Here is a 19,424-nt window from a genome sequence, read left to right as displayed (position 1 = left end):
ATGACACGCAATCTCGGTACGCATCTCTTATACGATACGCGATAAGGCCAGTTTCATTTCGAGTCTATTTTTATCCGATTATCAAATGGAGCGGATAAAAAACTGGACCATTTGATATCCGCTCATGATATTTAATAGTAAACTGAAGTCTAAAATGAGACGAAGCTAGAAGTTTAATACGCACGCTACGTATCATTGTGTACACCTTCCAGATTGATGCGGTGATCGGATGATATGTATCCGAACCCAGTTTTGTTTGATATTGTCGGTGTCGACGTTGCGAGTCACTATGAACAGTACCTTTAGTACGAGATTCAAACGCTCTTAAACGTAGAGTAGTTTTCGTATATCAAATCGCTGGAGTAAACTTGCACTTATCAGCTTTGTTTTAGAGATCAAATTTGTCTACAATTCTACAGCTTTTAGAAGATTGTTTGTAAAATAAAAATGTAGGTATAAAACAAGTAACTTAAAGTCCATTTTGCTTCGACGATATAATGTATCGATCCCAAGACTTTTGCAAAATAACATAATTAGTTTTTTTATTAATATGAATTACTATGAACTGTTTAATTCAAAGTTATGGCGTCATTACAAATATAAATATACTACAACGATAAAAACATATCCACCTAGCCCCAAAGTAAGCCTTGATTGTGTTATTGGTACTAAGATGACTGATGAATATTTCTATGTATAAAATACATAAATACTTATAATATATTACATACATTTTCTAATTGTTTGAATGCAACTCAGGCTCATAAACAAAGAAAGCCCACTCGGCCAATCGGCCGACTTCATCGCCTTCGTCAATCGTTAGCAATTCTTTCTAATCAAGCATAATTTTAATTTATACTGATTTTTATGTTACTATTTCGCTTGGATATAGAAGTCTGAATGGATTTGAGCGTTAAAACATAGGTGAATAAGTTCAATTTTACTCTGACGTTACAGTTTAATGATACTAGCTAACGACCGCTCGATTGTGTGCTTGCAAATCTCATACTAGGGTACAGGCACTTACATGACATTATATTATGCGACATTTAAAATCATCGTTCATAAATTGATTAAATATTCCTATCGTCCTACAATTAAGAGTAGATATTTCCTGTCAACTTGACGCCACACGAGTGTTCGAGCCAACCTTGCTCAAATGTAGCACCGTATAACCTTCACTGTACACATATGTTTATAATACACCGGGAATCTGCAAAAGAATTATTACGTATTAAAAAATAATATTGGATAGAAGCAGGCGTTACTTTGCCAAATTCCATTATAGATTATGAAAATTAAGCTTAATTTGCTATATTCCTTGAAAAGCAGGAGAATCTGTATAATGGTGTAATTTATAATTTCTTCAATCCTTATTAAGCTTAATTTTCATAATAAAAAATAATACTTTTCACCAGCATATAATAGTCACCAGCTCTTAGCGGAGTCAAATTTGACGACGTCAGTGTTTGGGCATGCATGGTGTCAGGGACAGCAAATCATATGTCACTTACCAGCTCCTAGCCGAGTCAACTTGGACGACGTCTGTGTTTGGGCATGCGTGGGGTCAGGGACAGCACATCACGCGTCACTCACCAGCTCTTAGCCGAGTCAAATTTGACGACGTCAGTGTTTGGGCATGCCTGGTGTCAGGGACAGCAAATCATATGTCACTTACCAGCTCCTAGCCGAGTCAACTTTAACGACGTCTTTGTTTGGGCATGCGTGGGGTCAGGGACATCACATCACACGTCACTCACCAGCTCTTAGCCGAGTCAACTTTGACGACGTCTGTGTTTGGGCATGCGTGGGGTCAGGGACAGCACATCACACGTCACTCACCAGCTCTTAGCCGAGTCAACTTTGACGACGTCTGTGTTTGTGCATGCGTGGGGTCAGGGAGAGCACATCACACGTCACTCACCAGCTCTTAGCCGAGTCAACTTTGACGACGTCTGTGTTTGGGCATGCGTGGGGTCAGGGACAGCACATCACACGTCACTCACCAGCTCCTAGTCCGAGTCGAGGTTGACGACGTCCCCGGTGCTCTGGGGCGCGCGGGGCCTCGGCGCCGTGGTGCCCGGGGGCCGGCCGCGGGGTCTGCCGCGCTCGCCTAGCATCATCTCCCGCGCCCGCTGCTGCTGGAGCGCCATCGCCACGGGGTCCCGGCTGCCCAGCCCGCCTGCGTAGTACTTGGCACCCATCTTTGGTTATAAGAATGTTAATTTGCGTTCCTACACGATTACGGCTAAGCGTGGGGAGGACTTGGGAATTTAACAATATACGTTATAGCGAAGTTCTTGAAGTATTTAAGTTACTTTGTTGTTTTTTTTTTTTAATTTACATACAATTGTAAATAAAAAATGAAGCTAACTTAGTTTCCTCTAAATTATAATGCATATGGAACGATTAAAGACACCAGTAGCAGGAAAGGCAGGAGAAATATTCCCCGATAATATCTACTGACAAGTGGTAAAATTTATAACTTATCCACTTGCCAAAGCGTGGCAAACAGAGGAAAGAAGAAGTTTGACACTAAACGTATATTATTATGGGAGGGGACATGCGTCTTTCTCCCGCGGAGAGAATGTATCCTACCAAACCAACTTGTCAAGTAACACTTGCGGTGAGTCAAATATAATTTTGATTACATTCTAGGTCAACTAAGGTAAATGTGTCCGTACGGCAACGGAAACTGGACACAGCTTCAGATTTCTGTTTCTAGACACAATATTCTCTTTAGTTACACAATATTCCAAGTCCTGTGTGCACAGCCCACTAAAATGTGTGTTTAAACTTAGAAAATTATTTATTTTGTTTGTGTCTTCATCTGACAACGTTAATCAGTCAATCCTCGGGACAAGGATAAAATTATATCTTCTCCCACAACTTTATCAACTCTCAAAGCACTGGCGCACAAGTGGAAATAATATCCAAATAATAAATGTGTAATAATAAACGGGTGTAAACTTCTCCTACTCCACGTTCCCACGCTTTAGCAGGCGGACACGTTAATTATATCCCTTGGGATATAACCGGGGGATATAATTTTTATCTCCTGCCCGCGCTAGCCCTGCAGGGGGGAAAAGGGGTATGATGGTGCGCTCACATTCTGCTGTTGCTGCATGAGGCGTTGCAACTGAATCTGGTGTTGCTGCTGCTGTTGCCGCTGCCATGGCGGCTCGTACTGCAACCCGCTGCTGCCGCCCAGCGACATGTTGCCGCCCGCACCTGCCGCTACGGAACGATATTGCAGTTAAATCTCAATCTCGCCTGTTGGCTAGAGATGATGCAGTATGGAATACCGGTTCGCTACCAGTTTTTTATTTTTTTTATTTTAGTAACCTTATCATCATCACCATCATATTAACCCATTACCAGCCCACTACAGGACACGGGTCTCCTCCCACATTGAGAAGGGTTAAAGCCGTAGTCCACCAAGCTGGCCCAGTGCGGATCGGTGGACTTCGCACGCCTTTTTGAACATTATGGAGAACTCATATTGACATATCTCTTACAGGTTAGCAGTGATTTGACGGCCGAGTGGCGCAGTGGGCAGCGACCCTGCTTTCTGAGTCCAAGGTCGTCGGCTCGATTCCCACAACTGGAAAATGTTTGTGTGATGAACATTAATATTTTTCAGTGTCTGGGTGTTTATCTGTTTGTTATAAGTATTTATTTGTATTATATTCATAAAAAAATATTCATTAGCTATCTCAGTACCCATAAAACAAGCTACGCTTACTTTGGGGCTAGATGGCTATTTGTGTATTGTCGTAGTATATATTTATTAATTTATTCTGTAAAGCTGATAGATAATAAAACATGATATTGTGCCAGATGTAATAATGTCATATCAACCCATTACCGGTCTATTACAGGGCACGGTTCCCATCCCGCAATGAGTTTGTCCCGCATGCAAGTTTCCGCACGATGTTCCCCTTCACCCGTTGGAGCAAGTGATATTTTAATTACTCAAAACGCACATAACTTAGTAGTAGTAGTAAAAGTTAGATGTGCGTGCTGGGATTCGAACTCTGCCCCCCGAAAGTGAAGCCGAACGCCTTACCACTGGGCTATCACTGCTTCGATTGATTCGATGATTATTTCGACGAAAAACTAATGAAAATATCGTTGGAATAAAAACAGGTAAGAAAAAATGGTACTATAGTACCATTTATGGTCAATCTGTTTTAGAATTAATGTAAATAAATAGTGCGTAAAACACACCTGGATTTAGTACTGGATTCATCATTCCTGGATTCATCATACCAGGTTGAGCGTACTTGTAGATTTCACTCATCTTCTGCATCAACTGTACAAAGAACAAAAACAGCATATTAACAAAACAACGCAACAAAACTACAATGTAAACAAAAAGGCGATTAACTGATTTGTCGATTTATTCTGGATTCGGTGATTTGGTATATGTTTCAATGAATCTATACTATAGTATCAAAGCCTTATATCTAGAGAACGTAATAAAACTAGTGTACTAAGATTATGGAATACTACAATCGTTAATTCAAAAACTAAAGCTATCAGAATTCCAAACACGCCCTGTCATATGTTACAGTGTTTTAAACTACTTAGCTATCTAGCTAGTTAGGTCTGGTCTGAATTGTTACCACCCTAACGGCAATAACGTACCTGAAAAGCAAAGTCAAAGTCAAAGTCAAATATTTCTTTATTCAAATAGGCACACAGATGGCACTTTTGATGCGTTGATTTTATACAAAATGTGTACATAGCAGCAAATGAACTGCTTTCATTCTTTCGATTTCATTAGGCACAGTAAGGTTTCTTTAACTATTTAAACATTTTATTGACCGACATTTTACAATGGGAGCCAAATTTGGTGTAAACACTATACCGAAGAACGTAACGGAATGTAAGTAATAAACAAAGTAACGGAATATAAGTAATAAACATCGCATAACGTTCAAATACATATGCTGTATTTTTTCACGCTCTGGCAATTGAAAGGTGCTGTCAATTGAAGTGTAACGATGCACTGCGTAACTATTATATTATAGACGTTATGTCACGAGTATATATATCAGGCCTTGAAGATTTAAGTCTGGCCCTTGCGTTGCGCTGCTGGCACCATTTACCGAACCGATTGATTGATTGCCAGTCAGGCAACTAAGGTAATAATATTAATTCTGTGGTCAAACCATAAATTAAGCGTGAATACAGCAGAGGACTACAGAACTGTAAGACACACGACACTGCGAGTAATTTATTTATTTATATCATTAGTATACGACACTGCGAGTAATTTATTTATTTATATCATTAGTATACGACACTGCGAGTAATTTATTTATTTATATCATTAGTATACTTACAGCTAGCCAAAACGTATACTAAGTCAGTTACAGATGTACATTACAAAAATATTAGTTAATTTGGCTGAATATAATTTAGGAACTTAGCTAAACTTATATTAAAAATGTCAATTTGTTGGTGCTGAGCAATCATATTATTAAGAAACGAGAGCGTATTGGCGATAATATACACTTGACTAAATTAGCACAGACGCTGTGGTGTAGTGTGTTATGATTTCATACATAAATGTGGAGTGAAACAGCCAGACTATCGCTACCAAATCTACCGTACGCACCGACAAATCAGTAAACCACCTAAATTGTTACGGTAAATACATGCTATTATAGGAGTAAAAAAAACAGACGTGGCGTAAACAATAAAAATATTATAAAAACAAAAAAGGTTCTAATCAAATAACGTCGATAAAACTTACGCCATAGTCATATCCACCGAACATCTGAACAGATAAATTTCATAAATTTAATAACTTTTTTAAAAATAAATATATTCGAAATAGCTTATCAAATTAGTTTCACTGAATGAAGCATATTTTGATTATTTTTTAATTTAACATTCACTATTAAATTATGACTACAAAACGTAATAATTAATACCTTACACCGAAGCTATGTATGCTCATAAGGGAATTCATTGCTTAAATAAAACAATTTTCACAACAAATCCAAATTTTAGCTGAGCGGAGCGGATCGCCAATACCAAATAAAGAAAACGTTATGTGGAAAACTGAGAGGAAGAATAAGATATAGCCACGTTTGAGTTGGATAAGCAGCAGTGTGTTACGGTTGTAGGTTTGTAAAATTTCAAAAGCATCAGTTTCTTTACTCATTTATCAATGTATTTTTGGTGACCGGTGTATGAGCCTAATGGTATATGAATTTTATCAATTCAATCGCATGGCCCGCTACATAGGTCACTGGTCTCCTTTCAGAATGTTTTAAGGGTTGGAAGGGTCTTTAAGAACATTATGGAGAACTCTCAAGCATGCAGGTTTTCTGTCCGTCACCATTAAAACAAGTGATATTTAATAACTTAAATTAAAAAAGCACATATTTCTTGAAAGTCAGAGTTTCACTCCGGGGATCGAACTGGGACCGTCTAAAGAGAAACCTTTACCTGAACCTAAGCTACCACTGCTGATAATATTTAGCTTCCGAGCTAGATAGTTTTTTTCGTTGGATATTTTTCATTGTAGGTTTTTAACATTGGATCCAACGTATTCGCCAAGTAAAAAAACGGATTAATGCAACAGAAGGATGCGAAGTAAACCTACAAGTTCTTCAATCACTGATCCGTAGTTTATTTAACCGGTTTTTATTCAACTTTGGATCCACCTTAGTCGCCAATGCCAACCATACCACCTAATAAGGAACCTACAAGATAGAAGATACCCGTATCCGTAGTTTATTATTTATTTAACCGGTTTTTTTTTTTAATTTAGATTAAACTTAGTCTACAATGCCAAGTAAAGAGACTGATGCTGTGTAGTAAACCAACAAGTTGTTCAATAACTGATCCGTGGTTTATTTAACCGGTTTCTAATAACTTTGGATCCAATTTAGTCGCCAATGCCAACCAAAGAAATTGATGATGTGTAGAAAACCAAGAAGTAGTTAAATCACTGATCCGTAGTTTATTTAACCGGATACCGGAACCGGAACCAAGTAAAGAAACTGATGCTGTGTGGTAAAGCTACATATTGATCACTGATTCATAGTTTATTTAACCGGTTTTTTCAACTTTGTATCCACCTTAGTCACCAATGCCAACCAAAGAAACCTAATGCTAAACCTACAAGATGCAAGATACATACCGCTGGGTTTGAGTTGTATATGAGAGGCAGCATGTTCCGGATTTGGTCGTCGTTGATGTTCGGCATGTCTTTGCGCAGCATTGCCGCCAGTGCTGCGTACGCCAACTGCTGTTGTTGCTGCGCCAGGAGTCCAGGCACTGGGGAGTATTGATTGTGAAGTGAGCGATGAGTTTTTTACTTTATTTACAATTGTCCAGCACTTGACAAATAAAAAGCCTGTTAGAAAGCAATGATGAGGTCTCGGTTGGTGCTCGTTTGCCTAGAAAATGCCTATTCACTCTTGCCTTGAAGGGAACTTGAATAGAATAGAATAGAATTTGTTTATTTACCAGAATAACACAACCAGACGTGAATAGCTAGCAGTAACTTAAAATTTTACACTTAAATATTAATAATTTAAGTCTATGATGTGTTGTGCCAATAAAAAGGTTCTGACTCAGCTTAATGTTCCGGATACTAATGTACCCACAACGCTGATATTCTGTCAGTACCTACCTATTGAGTTGAGGGAAGTCCACTTATGAAATCACATATTAGAAATGAAAAAGAAAGCAAAAGAAAACTTGAGAAAAGAAAGTAAACCCGTTCCTTACGAGAACTACTTTCACCAAAGGTCGTCTGGAAGAGATCGCTTTGGCGAAAAGACCGCCTTTGCACACCTAAACTAGTTTTTTATTATTTTTTAACGTGTTTCTCTTTCCATTTTGATTTTGTGTGTGCAATAAAGAATTTAATGAATACACTTTTATTGTACACCAAGAAACAAAAAGTAGTTACAAAGATATAAATACAATCAAGAGAGTACAATTTGGTGGCCTTATCGCTACCCAGCGAATCTTCCAGGCAACCAATGGCGTAAAAGGAAAAAACGTAGAAAAGAGGTAGGTGGTGCAATAAATAAGATTTAAAAATTATACAAATATATAAATATAAATAAAATATATATATATATATATATAAATAAATATAACTATAATATATATATAAATACAAATAAAATATATAACATAAATATCTATATAAATATATTACATATAACATCCCCAATTAGTATGAAATACATAAATAATTCAAATTAATTCGCTTCAGCGAATCATTTTAAGTGTGTAAAAAATTGTAAGTGTGTGTTCAGATTTAATAATAATAAAAATAAACTTCATAACGGAAAAGAGATAAAAAATAATTTTTATTCCAGTTGCAATGGAAAAGTATGTCAGTCAGATAATAATTTTTAGTTTTACAGATGCACAGATAGTTATAAAACCACTTACCCATGCCGTTGTGTATGTTGTACGCATTGAAAGGCACTGGTGGCGGCCGCGTCTTTTCGTTCTCAAAGTCCTCCCACGCGGCTTTGCGCTCCTCCTCTGTCAGAGTCTCCTCCTCTTTATTCTCGAGGAGCGAATCGTGCTCGTGGTATTTATATATCTGATTTTACAAAAAACACATTATTTTTTTCTTAACGTATTTTCTTTTATACTCATTGTAATCACAAATATAATACTGGATAGAAGCAGGTGTTACTTTGCGGAAATTCATGATTAATTATGAAAATTAAGCTTAATTTGTTGTTAGTAGTTTCGTTGGTTTATTAATAAAGAAAGATTTTAGAGAGAGAGAAGAGAGAAAAAAAAAACTTAATTCGCTATACTTTGCGAAAAGCAGGAGAATCTGTATGGTGTGATTTATAATGTCTTTAATCCTTATTTATATATATATATATATATGAATAATTGTTGAGTCTACATAAATACACACAGCCCATCCGGCCCCATAGCTTGTGTTATGGGTACTAACATGACTGATGAATATCTTTCACGAATAATATGCATAAATACTTATAATATACAGATTAACACTCAGACACTGAAAAACATTTACGTTCATTGGCTTCTTGTATTGACTAAAATACCATAAGCCAATGGGGTATTTCACTCACCTGTGCTTTATATTCCTTCAGCATCTCTGCGAACAACCTATTTTATTTTTTTTACTATGACAATACATACGTCGCCATCTAGCCCCAAAGTAAGCGTAGCTTGTGTTATGGGTACTGAGATGACTGATGAGTATTTTTTTGCGAATAATATACAGATTAACACCCAGACACTGAAAAACATTTGTGTTCTTTGGCTTATCGTAATCACCTGTGCTTCATATTCCTTTAGCATCTCTGCGAACAACCTGTCCTTGGGCAGGGGAGGCAACTCGCGAGGCGTCGGCGGCTCCGGCTCGAACTTGTAAAGCTCTGCCAGATCGTTCTCCGCGTAATGCCGGTCTATTTGTTGCTCGTCGATCACACGCTTCGATATAGCCTGCTTCGTCACTTGGCGCTCGTAGATTTTCTCCTCCATCGTACCCTTTTGGAAACATCCAATGTTAAATACAATTTACTTATAGTAGTAGAATTACTAAAATATGACTGGGATCTGGCTATACAATCCTCTAATTGGAATTTACCAATAAAACATTTTTTTTTTAAAATAAGTATTAAAAGAAAAAAAATAAGTGTGAATCGTAAAAGACGAAATCGAATCGAAATCGTACAGGGAAGTACTATAGCCATTGTTTATAAATTTTTTCTGCAATCACACCTGATGGTAACTGATGATGCAACTTAATAATAATGTGGCTCGCGCTTGCCTAAAAGATGCCTATTCGCTATTGATTTGAAGGTACTCATATTGTAGGTACTGATGAAAATGGAAGTTGGAAGGGCATTCTAGATCTTTGCGGTGCGAATCAGAAACGAGGCTCGACTAAAACAATTTATCTATAATATCTGCAGTCAAACATCATTGTTTAGCTATTGAATTGTGGAATGCAAACATAAGACAGGCTAAGTAACTAGGCATATTATAAAGTGACATTGATATCTTTCACGATACATTAGAAAGTTTTAAGGAGAATGTGAATTAAATATAAATAATCTTAATTATAAATTTTAATTTTATATAACTTATCAATCTGTTATAATAGCTTAATTAATATATAAATTATTATTTTTAATAGTTTTTAGTTAAATACTTATTTTAGTTTTTTTTTTTTTAAATGGGATGGGAGATAACAACGATAATGTATACATTATCTACCTATAATTGATTATTGTAATGGCACTAGACAGAATTTGTAATTCTAACACATAATTTAATTTTATTATGAATGTAGTTACAATTAATTGCTGGTGTGTGATATGAATATATAAATAAATAATAAATAAAAGTGCTGTTGATGCTCATTATCTTGCGCAATAAAGACGAATATTTATATACTCTTACTAATATTTAAGTATTTATGGTATGCTAAGATATATATAAGTTTATTTATTTTTTATTTTTATTATCATTATGGTGGGACTATATTCTAAGGCTTCCTAAAGCAAAAACTCACCATTGCCAAAAACCTATAGATATAGCACGGTTTCTTCTGTCCGAACCGATACACTCTGAATATGCTCTGTACATCATGGGAGGGATTCCACGACACGTCGAAGATTATAACGCGATTCGCAGCCACCAGGTTGATACCGAGTCCACCCGCTCGGGTTGATATTAAAAATAATCTAAAACAATACAGTTAATATTAAACTATTTCACACACTAGATATGAAGTTATTGTCCAAAAATATAATTATAAAATTATTGTAAGGCTTAGTTAAGTTAGCCTTTTTCTGAAAAAAAGTAGGTTTTTAAAAGATCTTGCAATGGAATCTGGTGGTGATCTCTCACACAGTAAAAAAGCATGTTGCTTGATAAAATAAATATTCAATTTCAATGTAATAATATGAAACCGTTGAGAAGATGCTCTTTTTTAAATTGCATCAGCCTTTGTTTTAATATTTGCCTGGTTTTAAGTAACCTAAACTTTTGAATTTTGATTTAAATAATATTTGCTTTCTTTATACAATCACGTCAAAGAAAAAGCAATAATGAGGTAAAGTCAAAATTCAAAAGTTCGAATAGGCTCACATAATCAGTGTATTTGTAGTTGCCGAGAGCTGAGAGAAGCTGGGCAAGAAAAGCAGCAGTTGTATTTTTTGTAGGTATTTTCATACTTACAAACGTAAAAGCCGGCTATGTCAACCGGCTTAAAGATTTCGAATTTTCCTCTGAAAACTTTGCTCTTTTTAAAATATTTACATACTATTTGCAAACTTACCTAGCTCGAGGATTGTCTTCCCTGTTAAAATTCTTACACCAAATAGATCGGTTTTCACACGAAGTCGAACCGTCCAATCTGAAGTAGTCAACACCAGGTGACCACGAGCCTAATGAAAAGAAATACATTTTGTAGTAAAACGTCACAGCAAACCGTCCAATCTTTGGCCTTTAGTCCAGCAGTCAGGTGTTATAGGCTAGTCTATTGATTCAATAATATACTACCCCTACTAATATTATAAATGCGAATGTAACTTTGTTTGTTACGCTTTCACGCGAAAACTACTGAACCGCATATTCATGAAACTTTTTATACATATTCTTGGAGGTATTAGAAATAATATAGTATACTTTTTTTTTTTTTTTTTTTAATTGAATATAAAAAATACGTAAGATAAAAAAAGGTTTGGGAATAAATCTAAAAATCTCATTTATGACTATAGGTGAAGACTATGTAGCAGTACGCTGCCTTCCAAAATTACGCGGGCGAAGCCGCATGGCACATCTCGTATTTTAATAAAATTGAAGTTTCTGTTGTTTTCTAGATTTTGCCCGCGACTTCGTCTGCGTTTGATTTTGTTTTTTCATGTGGCATTAAATTTAGTTATAGATCTAAAAAAAATTAAAGTATTCAGTATAGCTAAGCCTTAAATGAGGGGTTTGCTGCTGTCCGCTGAAGAGTTCGGTCCTCTATCTCCAACCACAGTTTGGGCAAAATTAAACACATATCATAACCTCTATAGTACAAAAATAATTATTTAAATCAGTTATTATTTGTCGGAGTTATGGAGTAAAATCGTTAAACACTCATCCACTCTCCCAAAGGAACCGAGCTTTATGTCAGGATAAAAAATATCTTATATTACTTCTAACACTTCCAAGAATATGTGTACAAAGTTTCATTAGGATCGGTTAATTTTTTATTATTATTATTATTTTTGCGTGAAAGCGTAACAAACAACCTTACATTCACATTTATAATATTAGTAAGGATAATAATTTGAATTATATCATTTGAAATACATCATTTGCTTCGTTGGTCTAGTGGTTAGCAGGTTCAACTACAGATCACAAGGTCCTTTGTTAACTAGGCCAGGAATTTGTATAGGGCTAACTTGTAGAATAAAAAAAAATAATGCCTAACTTAACAAGTTAGCTTGGTATCATCTTAGACTGCATCTTTACTTATCAGTCAAAAGCTTACTTATAGTGGAATTAGAAAAAAAATGTAACGAACCAACATGTCCATTTAACTTCTCGTCAACTCTCCCCTCTTGTGTCGCTTCATCCACTTTTCCCAGGAAATGTTCTATTAGGTCTAATGAATACAGGGATTGAGAAAACACCAATCTGAAAAAATATTTATGCTTGAAGTTAATAATCAATCTTAACCAGAACTTTTAGATGACAGATTGATTGTAGTAGTGCTATTCATATCTACAGAGAGGAAAAGGATAACAAAACAAAATTAAATTGGCCATCTGAAGAATTGTGATGATATAGAGTTAGTGTTGGGTGTATATAATATGATCCTTGATACCTTGATCATATTCACATTAGTGAAATTAGTGAATCAAGCTGTCAAAGAGAAAAAACTTTTTGATTTCGGATATCGGCTATATTCCGCCATGAGAAAAAGCTATTGCAAAATAATTGAGCTTGCCCTCCTGACCGTCCCTTCAGCCACATACTAATAATATAAATGCGAAAATGTGTCTGTCAGTTTTTTTACCTATGTTCGGCACAAGGATTCTAAACTTCATCAAGATTGGTTCTTTAATTGGTTTGGTGTAGTTGGTGGATTGGTTGATTGGTTATGCCCAACCGCAGTGGCGTGCACAGGGTTTTTGAACAGGGTATGCATAAAGAAGGAAAATGGCATAAAATGGAAAAATCCTTTCCCTTTATTAGTAAATACAAAATTTTTAGGGTATGCAGTGCTTTTCTGCATGTATGAAGTGCACGCCATAATATCCCACGGTTGGCCAGTGCCAACCGTGGGATATTATGGCGTGCACTTCATATTATTATTTATATATTATTTATCCTGGGCCAGCAACCAAAATACGATTTTAGTGATCCTATGCCTGGTATGTCCAGACGTAGGATCACAAATGTGTTTTCATCCCAGGGAAGGTCCTGGTGTGTTAGGACCTTGACGAAATTTTTGCATAAAAATAGCTGGCATCTTAGATCGTACAAAATTCAAAATTCATTTATTTCAAGTAGGCCTAGTTTATAAGCATTTTTGAAATGTCAAGTCAGTCTGTTTGTAGTGACTCTACCACCGGTTCGGAAGGCAGATTCAACCGAGAGAAGACACCATATATATGGATTACTCTATAGCCCCAAAAATAAACCTTACCCCCGGTATTTTTTATAAAACTAGGACGATTGTTACTTATTGTAGTGTATGTCGTGATTACCAGCCAGGTGGGATGAGCTGAGAGGATTTGACCTCGCACGAGGAAAGCACCGGTTTGCTTTTAGGGGAACCTGGAGTTTCCCAACAAGTGTCAAGGATGGAGGAGGTTTTAGTGCGTCAGAATCTCACAAAACCCAACCTTTCTCCCGAGGAAGTTGGCTATCTGACCACGAGATTTCCCACCAGTAATCAAAAACATAAACTCGTAAAATTTATAGTATCCAGCAGAAGCAGCCTGTATCCAGAACAAGGCAGTAAATAAAATAAATGAGTCTGACCTCTAGATACAAGAACAGACAGTTAAAATACATTGTAAGATTTGGAAAACTCACAATTTATCGCCAATGGCTTCACACTGGCGCAGTATGTCGAACAGGAGTACCAGCTTGTGCGAATGCCGGAGGTCATCTAGCTCGTCCTCACTGACGAGGGACATCCACCATTCCGTCGGGTTTTCCGCCTTCACTTGACCGTCATTTTCTACCGCCATCACGTCTTCTTCGGCTTCCACTAATAATAAATGCAATATAGGAATGAATATTCCTCCCTGGTCCTATTTCTCAACCCATTACCGGCCCACTACAGGGCACGGGTATCCTCTCACAAAGAGAAGTGGTCTACCACACTGGCCGAGTGCAGATTAGTACACTTCATATGCCCTTGACAATATTATAGAGAACTGTCAGGCATACAGGTTTCCTCACGATGTCTTCCCTCACCGTTAAAGTAAGTTAGACTTCATTGTTAGATATATAGTGTATAGATTATAAATTAAAAACGCACATAAGTCTGAAGTTGGACGAGCGTTCTGGGTTCCACTCAAAGTCCACCCAATGTCCTATCAGAATGAGGGTTGGTTTGGTGAATTTGGAGAACATTATGGCGAACTCTCAAAGTTTTGCTTCACCGTTAGAGCAAGTGATTTATTGTGAATTAAAAACGCACTCATATATCTATATACTTATATGAGTGCAAGCGATTTAGCTCGGTTCCCTGAAAGGAATGCCGAAGCGCTAACCGATTGTCTAGCAATGCTTGAAAAGAAATACTGCGTTTAAAAGTAAATCATTTTTACAGAAGATTAAATCCCAAGCTGGTAATGTGATAGCTAATAATATAAAAATCTAACTTATCTATGAGAACGTAGTTTTTACATTGACTCAGCTTAATATCTAGTTATTTATAGAAGACTAAAACTGAGAACAAAATAAAAGTCACGCAAGTCTTTGTGAGTTATCAGCACTCGACCTATTTAGCACCGACGTCGGGCTCCGCTGCTGTAGGTATAATTACGTGCCTAAACTGTAGAGTTATAACGTGGTTCTTCACCCTAGGTCTACCACACTGGCCATATTAGTTGACTAAATAGACCCTTACGAAAATTATAGAGGACTCTCAGGCATGCAGGTTTCCTAACGGTGTCTTCCTTCACCTTTAAAAACATTTTATTTAATTGTAAGATACAGTGTATAGATAATAAAGTAAAAACGCACATCGAACTCGGTCTTACCCAAAGAAGTCCTAACCCATAGGCTTAAAACATGGTTGCTATAACATATTCTCTCAACTCATCTACATTGGAATAGTAAGAAAAGAATTGTCTTACCGGGATTTGCTCTTGTCCCACGCCGTATAGAAGATTTACTTTTGTTTTTCTTGGAAGCTTTCTTTTTCTTGTTCTTCTTTCGACTGTCGTCACTTCCATCCGATAAACTGTCCGAGGTTTCCTCGGTCGAAGATTCCTGATGAACATAAAATTTCACAAATATAAACGCTAGTTCAGACACGGCGGGAACCGCGCGATTATAGAATCGCATTGAAATCGCGCGGGTCTTATTTATATGAGTTATAAGTAATCGTTCAGACATAACCGCGCGGTTAATCAAGCCGCGCGGTTACCGCAAAGCAACCGCCAGAAAATAGAATCGCGCTGCTCCCACGCGTTTCTATTACTATGGAGTCTTTACTTCGCGTTCAGTTGAGTTGCGGATACCGCGCGGTTAGCACGTCACAGCTCGTGAGTTCGCCATGGATCGTTACGACACTGAACTATTTATTGATGAAGTGGAGAAAAGACTGCAATATGGGACCTTTAGTGTGAGGATTACTCAAATAATATTACCAAAAACCGATCTTTTATATCGTACATTCTTAAATTGGGATATAACGGTAAGAACTCATCATGTACTAGTAGGTCACTTAATATTGGATGCACCCAATACTGCCTTTTTCACACTTCTTCGTCGACCTACATTTTCAAACTGACGCTATCCCCGCACGAAAATCGCATAATAACAGTCGGTGTCTCACAATTTTGCGTGTGGTTCCCGCATTTCTGAACTAGCGCGTAATCTATATAATATAAAACGTTTAAATGAAAACCTTAATTATACTTCACAGGCTTTAAATGTACATTATGTACTGTCTCTGAGACTTATCCGTGAAACCGAAAACCTAATAGTTTTTTAGTAAACCACTGCCATAGTTTTTACTGAAAGAAATCCGATACGGCCCCAACTAACAAAATTAAATCATGTAACGCCTGTCACTTTATTAGGTACGTCGCGAAGCGTAGGTACTATGCGCGTGTCGGTATTTTATTTTCAATAGGGTTATCATAAGTTTGTTTGTATGGAAAAATGAATTAGCTTCTATTGATTTATTAATTTTACAGGGTTATTCCTTATAAAATATACTTATATATTATTACGTATCCTTCAATATAATTACGTATTTCTGTTACATGTTGTATATAAATGAGTCGCCGAAATGTAGCTGTGCCAATAACTTCCGACCAAACCGATTGCACCAAATCGGATAATTCTTTATTCTTTGCGTTTGTTATTGCCAGGAATAGGTTTGTGTAACAGAAAATGAAAAAAAGACTTATAATAAACCTGGAACTGTACTGTTTCCTGTAAATAAAGGCCGATATAAAGAACAAGCTATTAATTAAATTAGATAATATTAGTTTCAAGCGGCACAAAACCGATGAATTTGGAACTATCTACAAAAGACCTATGTCCAGCAGTGGACGTCTATCGGTTTATATGATGATGAATGTTAGTTTGGTTTTAATTAGTTTTTAACTCACATCAGGTGTGGAATCATCGTCGATGAAATCGACTAACGAGCCCTCCGAATCCTCCTCTTCTCTTTCTCTCTGTAATTATAAAAAAAAACACATTAATATGACTTCGAACCAACTGCCTTTTAAAATCTAAACGGCCGATTGGGCAGCGACCCTGATTTCTGAGTCCAAGGCTTCGATACCCACAAATGGAAAATGTTTGTGTGTTGAACATTATTTTTTATCAGTGTCTGGGTCTATCTGTATATTTTAAGTATTTGATGTTATATTATTCATTAAAATATTCATCTGTCATCTTAGTACCCAAAACACAAGCTACGGTTACTTTGGGGCTAGATGGCGATGTGCGTATTATCCTGGTATATTTATTTATTATAATTGTTTGAACGAAAGCATATTTTTATGAAATTGTTTCAATTGAATTATTTTCGTTTCGATTGGACGTATTCAAAATATGACAGCCCGAAAAATCTATTCAAGGTCGGGGTAAAAGGATATAGACTACCATTTCCTCAAACAAAATATAGAATTACATCCTTAGAAAGCAATTTGACACAATTTCTGCTCACCTTTTTCTGCTGCATAATTTCATATCTTTCAGAGTTGTATTTGAGAACCAGCGGATGGGTCCATATCCTTTGTAGCGATTGGAAATCTGGGAACAGGAATCCGGACGATTTGCCAGCTAGGGGTCTGTTGGGAAATAAATCAGTATAATAGGGTTATTGTTATTTTAAAGTCAGTATAATATATTTGTTTCTGATTGATGCCTCTTTTGAGAGTTATAAATAGACAAAAAACAAAATCCTTTTATTTCAGGTTTAAATAAAAATCAGAGATTAAAATAAAATGAATATAAAAGACACTGAGGTTTAAAAATAAATAAATAAAAAAAACCGAATTACAATCTAAAATTCAACTATTTTATATTATTATAGGTTCGGAATCTGGTGCACGTTTTGCCAATGTTATGGCGATTACAGTCTGCCCGCCGTCAGCGCAGTGCAGTGTTCGTATATGCATGGCAATTTGGGAATTTTCCAATTTCGCTTAGTCGCCGTCAAAACATTTTATGTCGTCAATGACTCCAGGAAAATGGTAGTTCAAGGAGTGACATATACTCATTAAATGTGTTCTTCGACGAAATATACCCAGAACGCAGCTTTAATAGTGCGGCTGACACGAAGATTTTATCCTTTATAAACCAGAGATATTAACCTTTATAAACCATAGATAACCTTCATAAACTATAGATATTAACCATCATATACCATAAATATTAAACTTCATAAACCATAGATATTAACCTTCTTGAATAGTTATCCAGGTAGTGTTGATATAGTTTGATCTGCACTTCGGTGAGGGTGATGAAGAGTACGAACTCCAGTTTCGGAGGCAGGAAGGGCGCCAGCACCCCGTAGTCTCGCCTCTGTTACAAAATTTAATAATTATATAGCTTTTAGATCGTTAACATATAGGGCGCCGAAGCCTTTTTAATGATTTGGCATCTTTATAAAGTTACTTTCAAGATTATGACTATGTTATATATATATATATATATATATATATATATATATTGTATATATATATATATATATATATTAATTATATGTTATATTTGTATATTACGTATATTTATTTAAATTATCAATGTATTTGTACCTATACATTTTGGTATTTATGTATATTTACTCTTGGCACTATCCTGTTCTCTTGCTGCAAGTCCTGTCTACAAAGGTTGCCTGTAAGAGATGGCTTCCAGCAATAAGGCCGCGTCTGCATGTCTACATTGTTTACTGTATATTCCTTACTGTTTCTTTTCGTGTATGTTATACGTGCAATAAAGTGTTTCTTCTTCAATATTAGGTATCAGCCAATCAGCACCTACGCGAAGCTACACACACAGCTGACTTCTGGGACGACATAAAGTTCGAATCGAACTATACTAGACGGATAAAAGCCGACCAATAATGAAGCATGATTACATTACATTTTATCATGCTTTATAGTTTTACATCGGCCAACTGATTAAATTCTATCAGATCTGAAGTATAAATATAGTCTTACTTATACATATTTTTCGCTATATAGTAATAGATAAAGTATTCCTAGCAATTGAGACTAATGCACCAAATTAAACAAATTTATATTTATAGCTAGTTGAAATTTTATTTATTCAATATAAAATATAATACCATACATATTACGAAACTTTGTCAGCTTTGTAAACACAGGTTGCTTATTGAACGAATGATTAAACTTTTACTGTACACCAAAGATAAAAATAGTATATAAACACAGTAGAAGGTACAATTAGACTGTATTAGAAAAATAAAAAAAAGATAAAAGAAACCATTTAAGTTTAAGTAGAATCTCACCTGTACAGACCCATCGAGCATTTTATGCAACACATGGGAACGTCTCTTCATAATCCGGATATCGTGCTCTGTTGAGTCTGTGTACTGACCGTTGGTGATGGGATTCACGAAACGATTCAAATACTCGTTGTATTTACCGAGAAGGTTCGGCTTCACGAATTGCACCATACAATAATCTGTGGGGAAAAAATATTTATGATGAAAAAGATTT

General features: G+C 36.2%; 1 protein-coding gene across 4 annotated transcripts in view; it reads right to left on the bottom strand.

Moving 5' to 3' along the window:
• Positions 1 to 689: 689 nt before the first annotated feature.
• Positions 690 to 19,424, bottom strand: part of LOC120631363 (transcriptional regulator ATRX homolog) — a 39,296-nt gene continuing 20,561 nt past the window's right edge. For 3 of the 4 annotated variants that reach the window (XM_039900891.1, XM_039900892.1, XM_039900889.1), the window contains 16 exons: positions 19,214 to 19,389; positions 18,143 to 18,264; positions 17,405 to 17,528; positions 16,839 to 16,907; positions 15,351 to 15,486; positions 14,077 to 14,254; positions 12,557 to 12,669; positions 11,321 to 11,429; positions 10,553 to 10,724; positions 9,310 to 9,522; positions 8,434 to 8,590; positions 7,163 to 7,299; positions 4,231 to 4,315; positions 3,110 to 3,237; positions 2,007 to 2,204; positions 690 to 1,213 (listed from right to left, as the gene is read on the bottom strand). In XM_039900891.1, the coding sequence (XP_039756825.1) occupies positions 2,013 to 2,204; positions 3,110 to 3,237; positions 4,231 to 4,315; positions 7,163 to 7,299; positions 8,434 to 8,590; positions 9,310 to 9,522; positions 10,553 to 10,724; positions 11,321 to 11,429; positions 12,557 to 12,669; positions 14,077 to 14,254; positions 15,351 to 15,486; positions 16,839 to 16,907; positions 17,405 to 17,528; positions 18,143 to 18,264; positions 19,214 to 19,389 (2,111 nt within the window). In that variant the 3' untranslated portion in view covers positions 690 to 1,213; positions 2,007 to 2,012. The remainder of the gene's footprint in view (positions 1,214 to 2,006; positions 2,205 to 3,109; positions 3,238 to 4,230; positions 4,316 to 7,162; positions 7,300 to 8,433; positions 8,591 to 9,309; positions 9,523 to 10,552; positions 10,725 to 11,320; positions 11,430 to 12,556; positions 12,670 to 14,076; positions 14,255 to 15,350; positions 15,487 to 16,838; positions 16,908 to 17,404; positions 17,529 to 18,142; positions 18,265 to 19,213; positions 19,390 to 19,424) is intronic. The other variant, XM_039900890.1, reaches the window with a different exon arrangement.

Source organism: Pararge aegeria, chromosome 18 (genome assembly GCF_905163445.1).
Source record: "Pararge aegeria chromosome 18, ilParAegt1.1, whole genome shotgun sequence".
NCBI classification, from domain to species: domain Eukaryota; kingdom Metazoa; phylum Arthropoda; class Insecta; order Lepidoptera; family Nymphalidae; genus Pararge; species Pararge aegeria.
The sequence above is the reverse complement of the archived record's forward strand: the minus strand, read 5'-3'. Positions and strand labels throughout refer to the sequence as shown.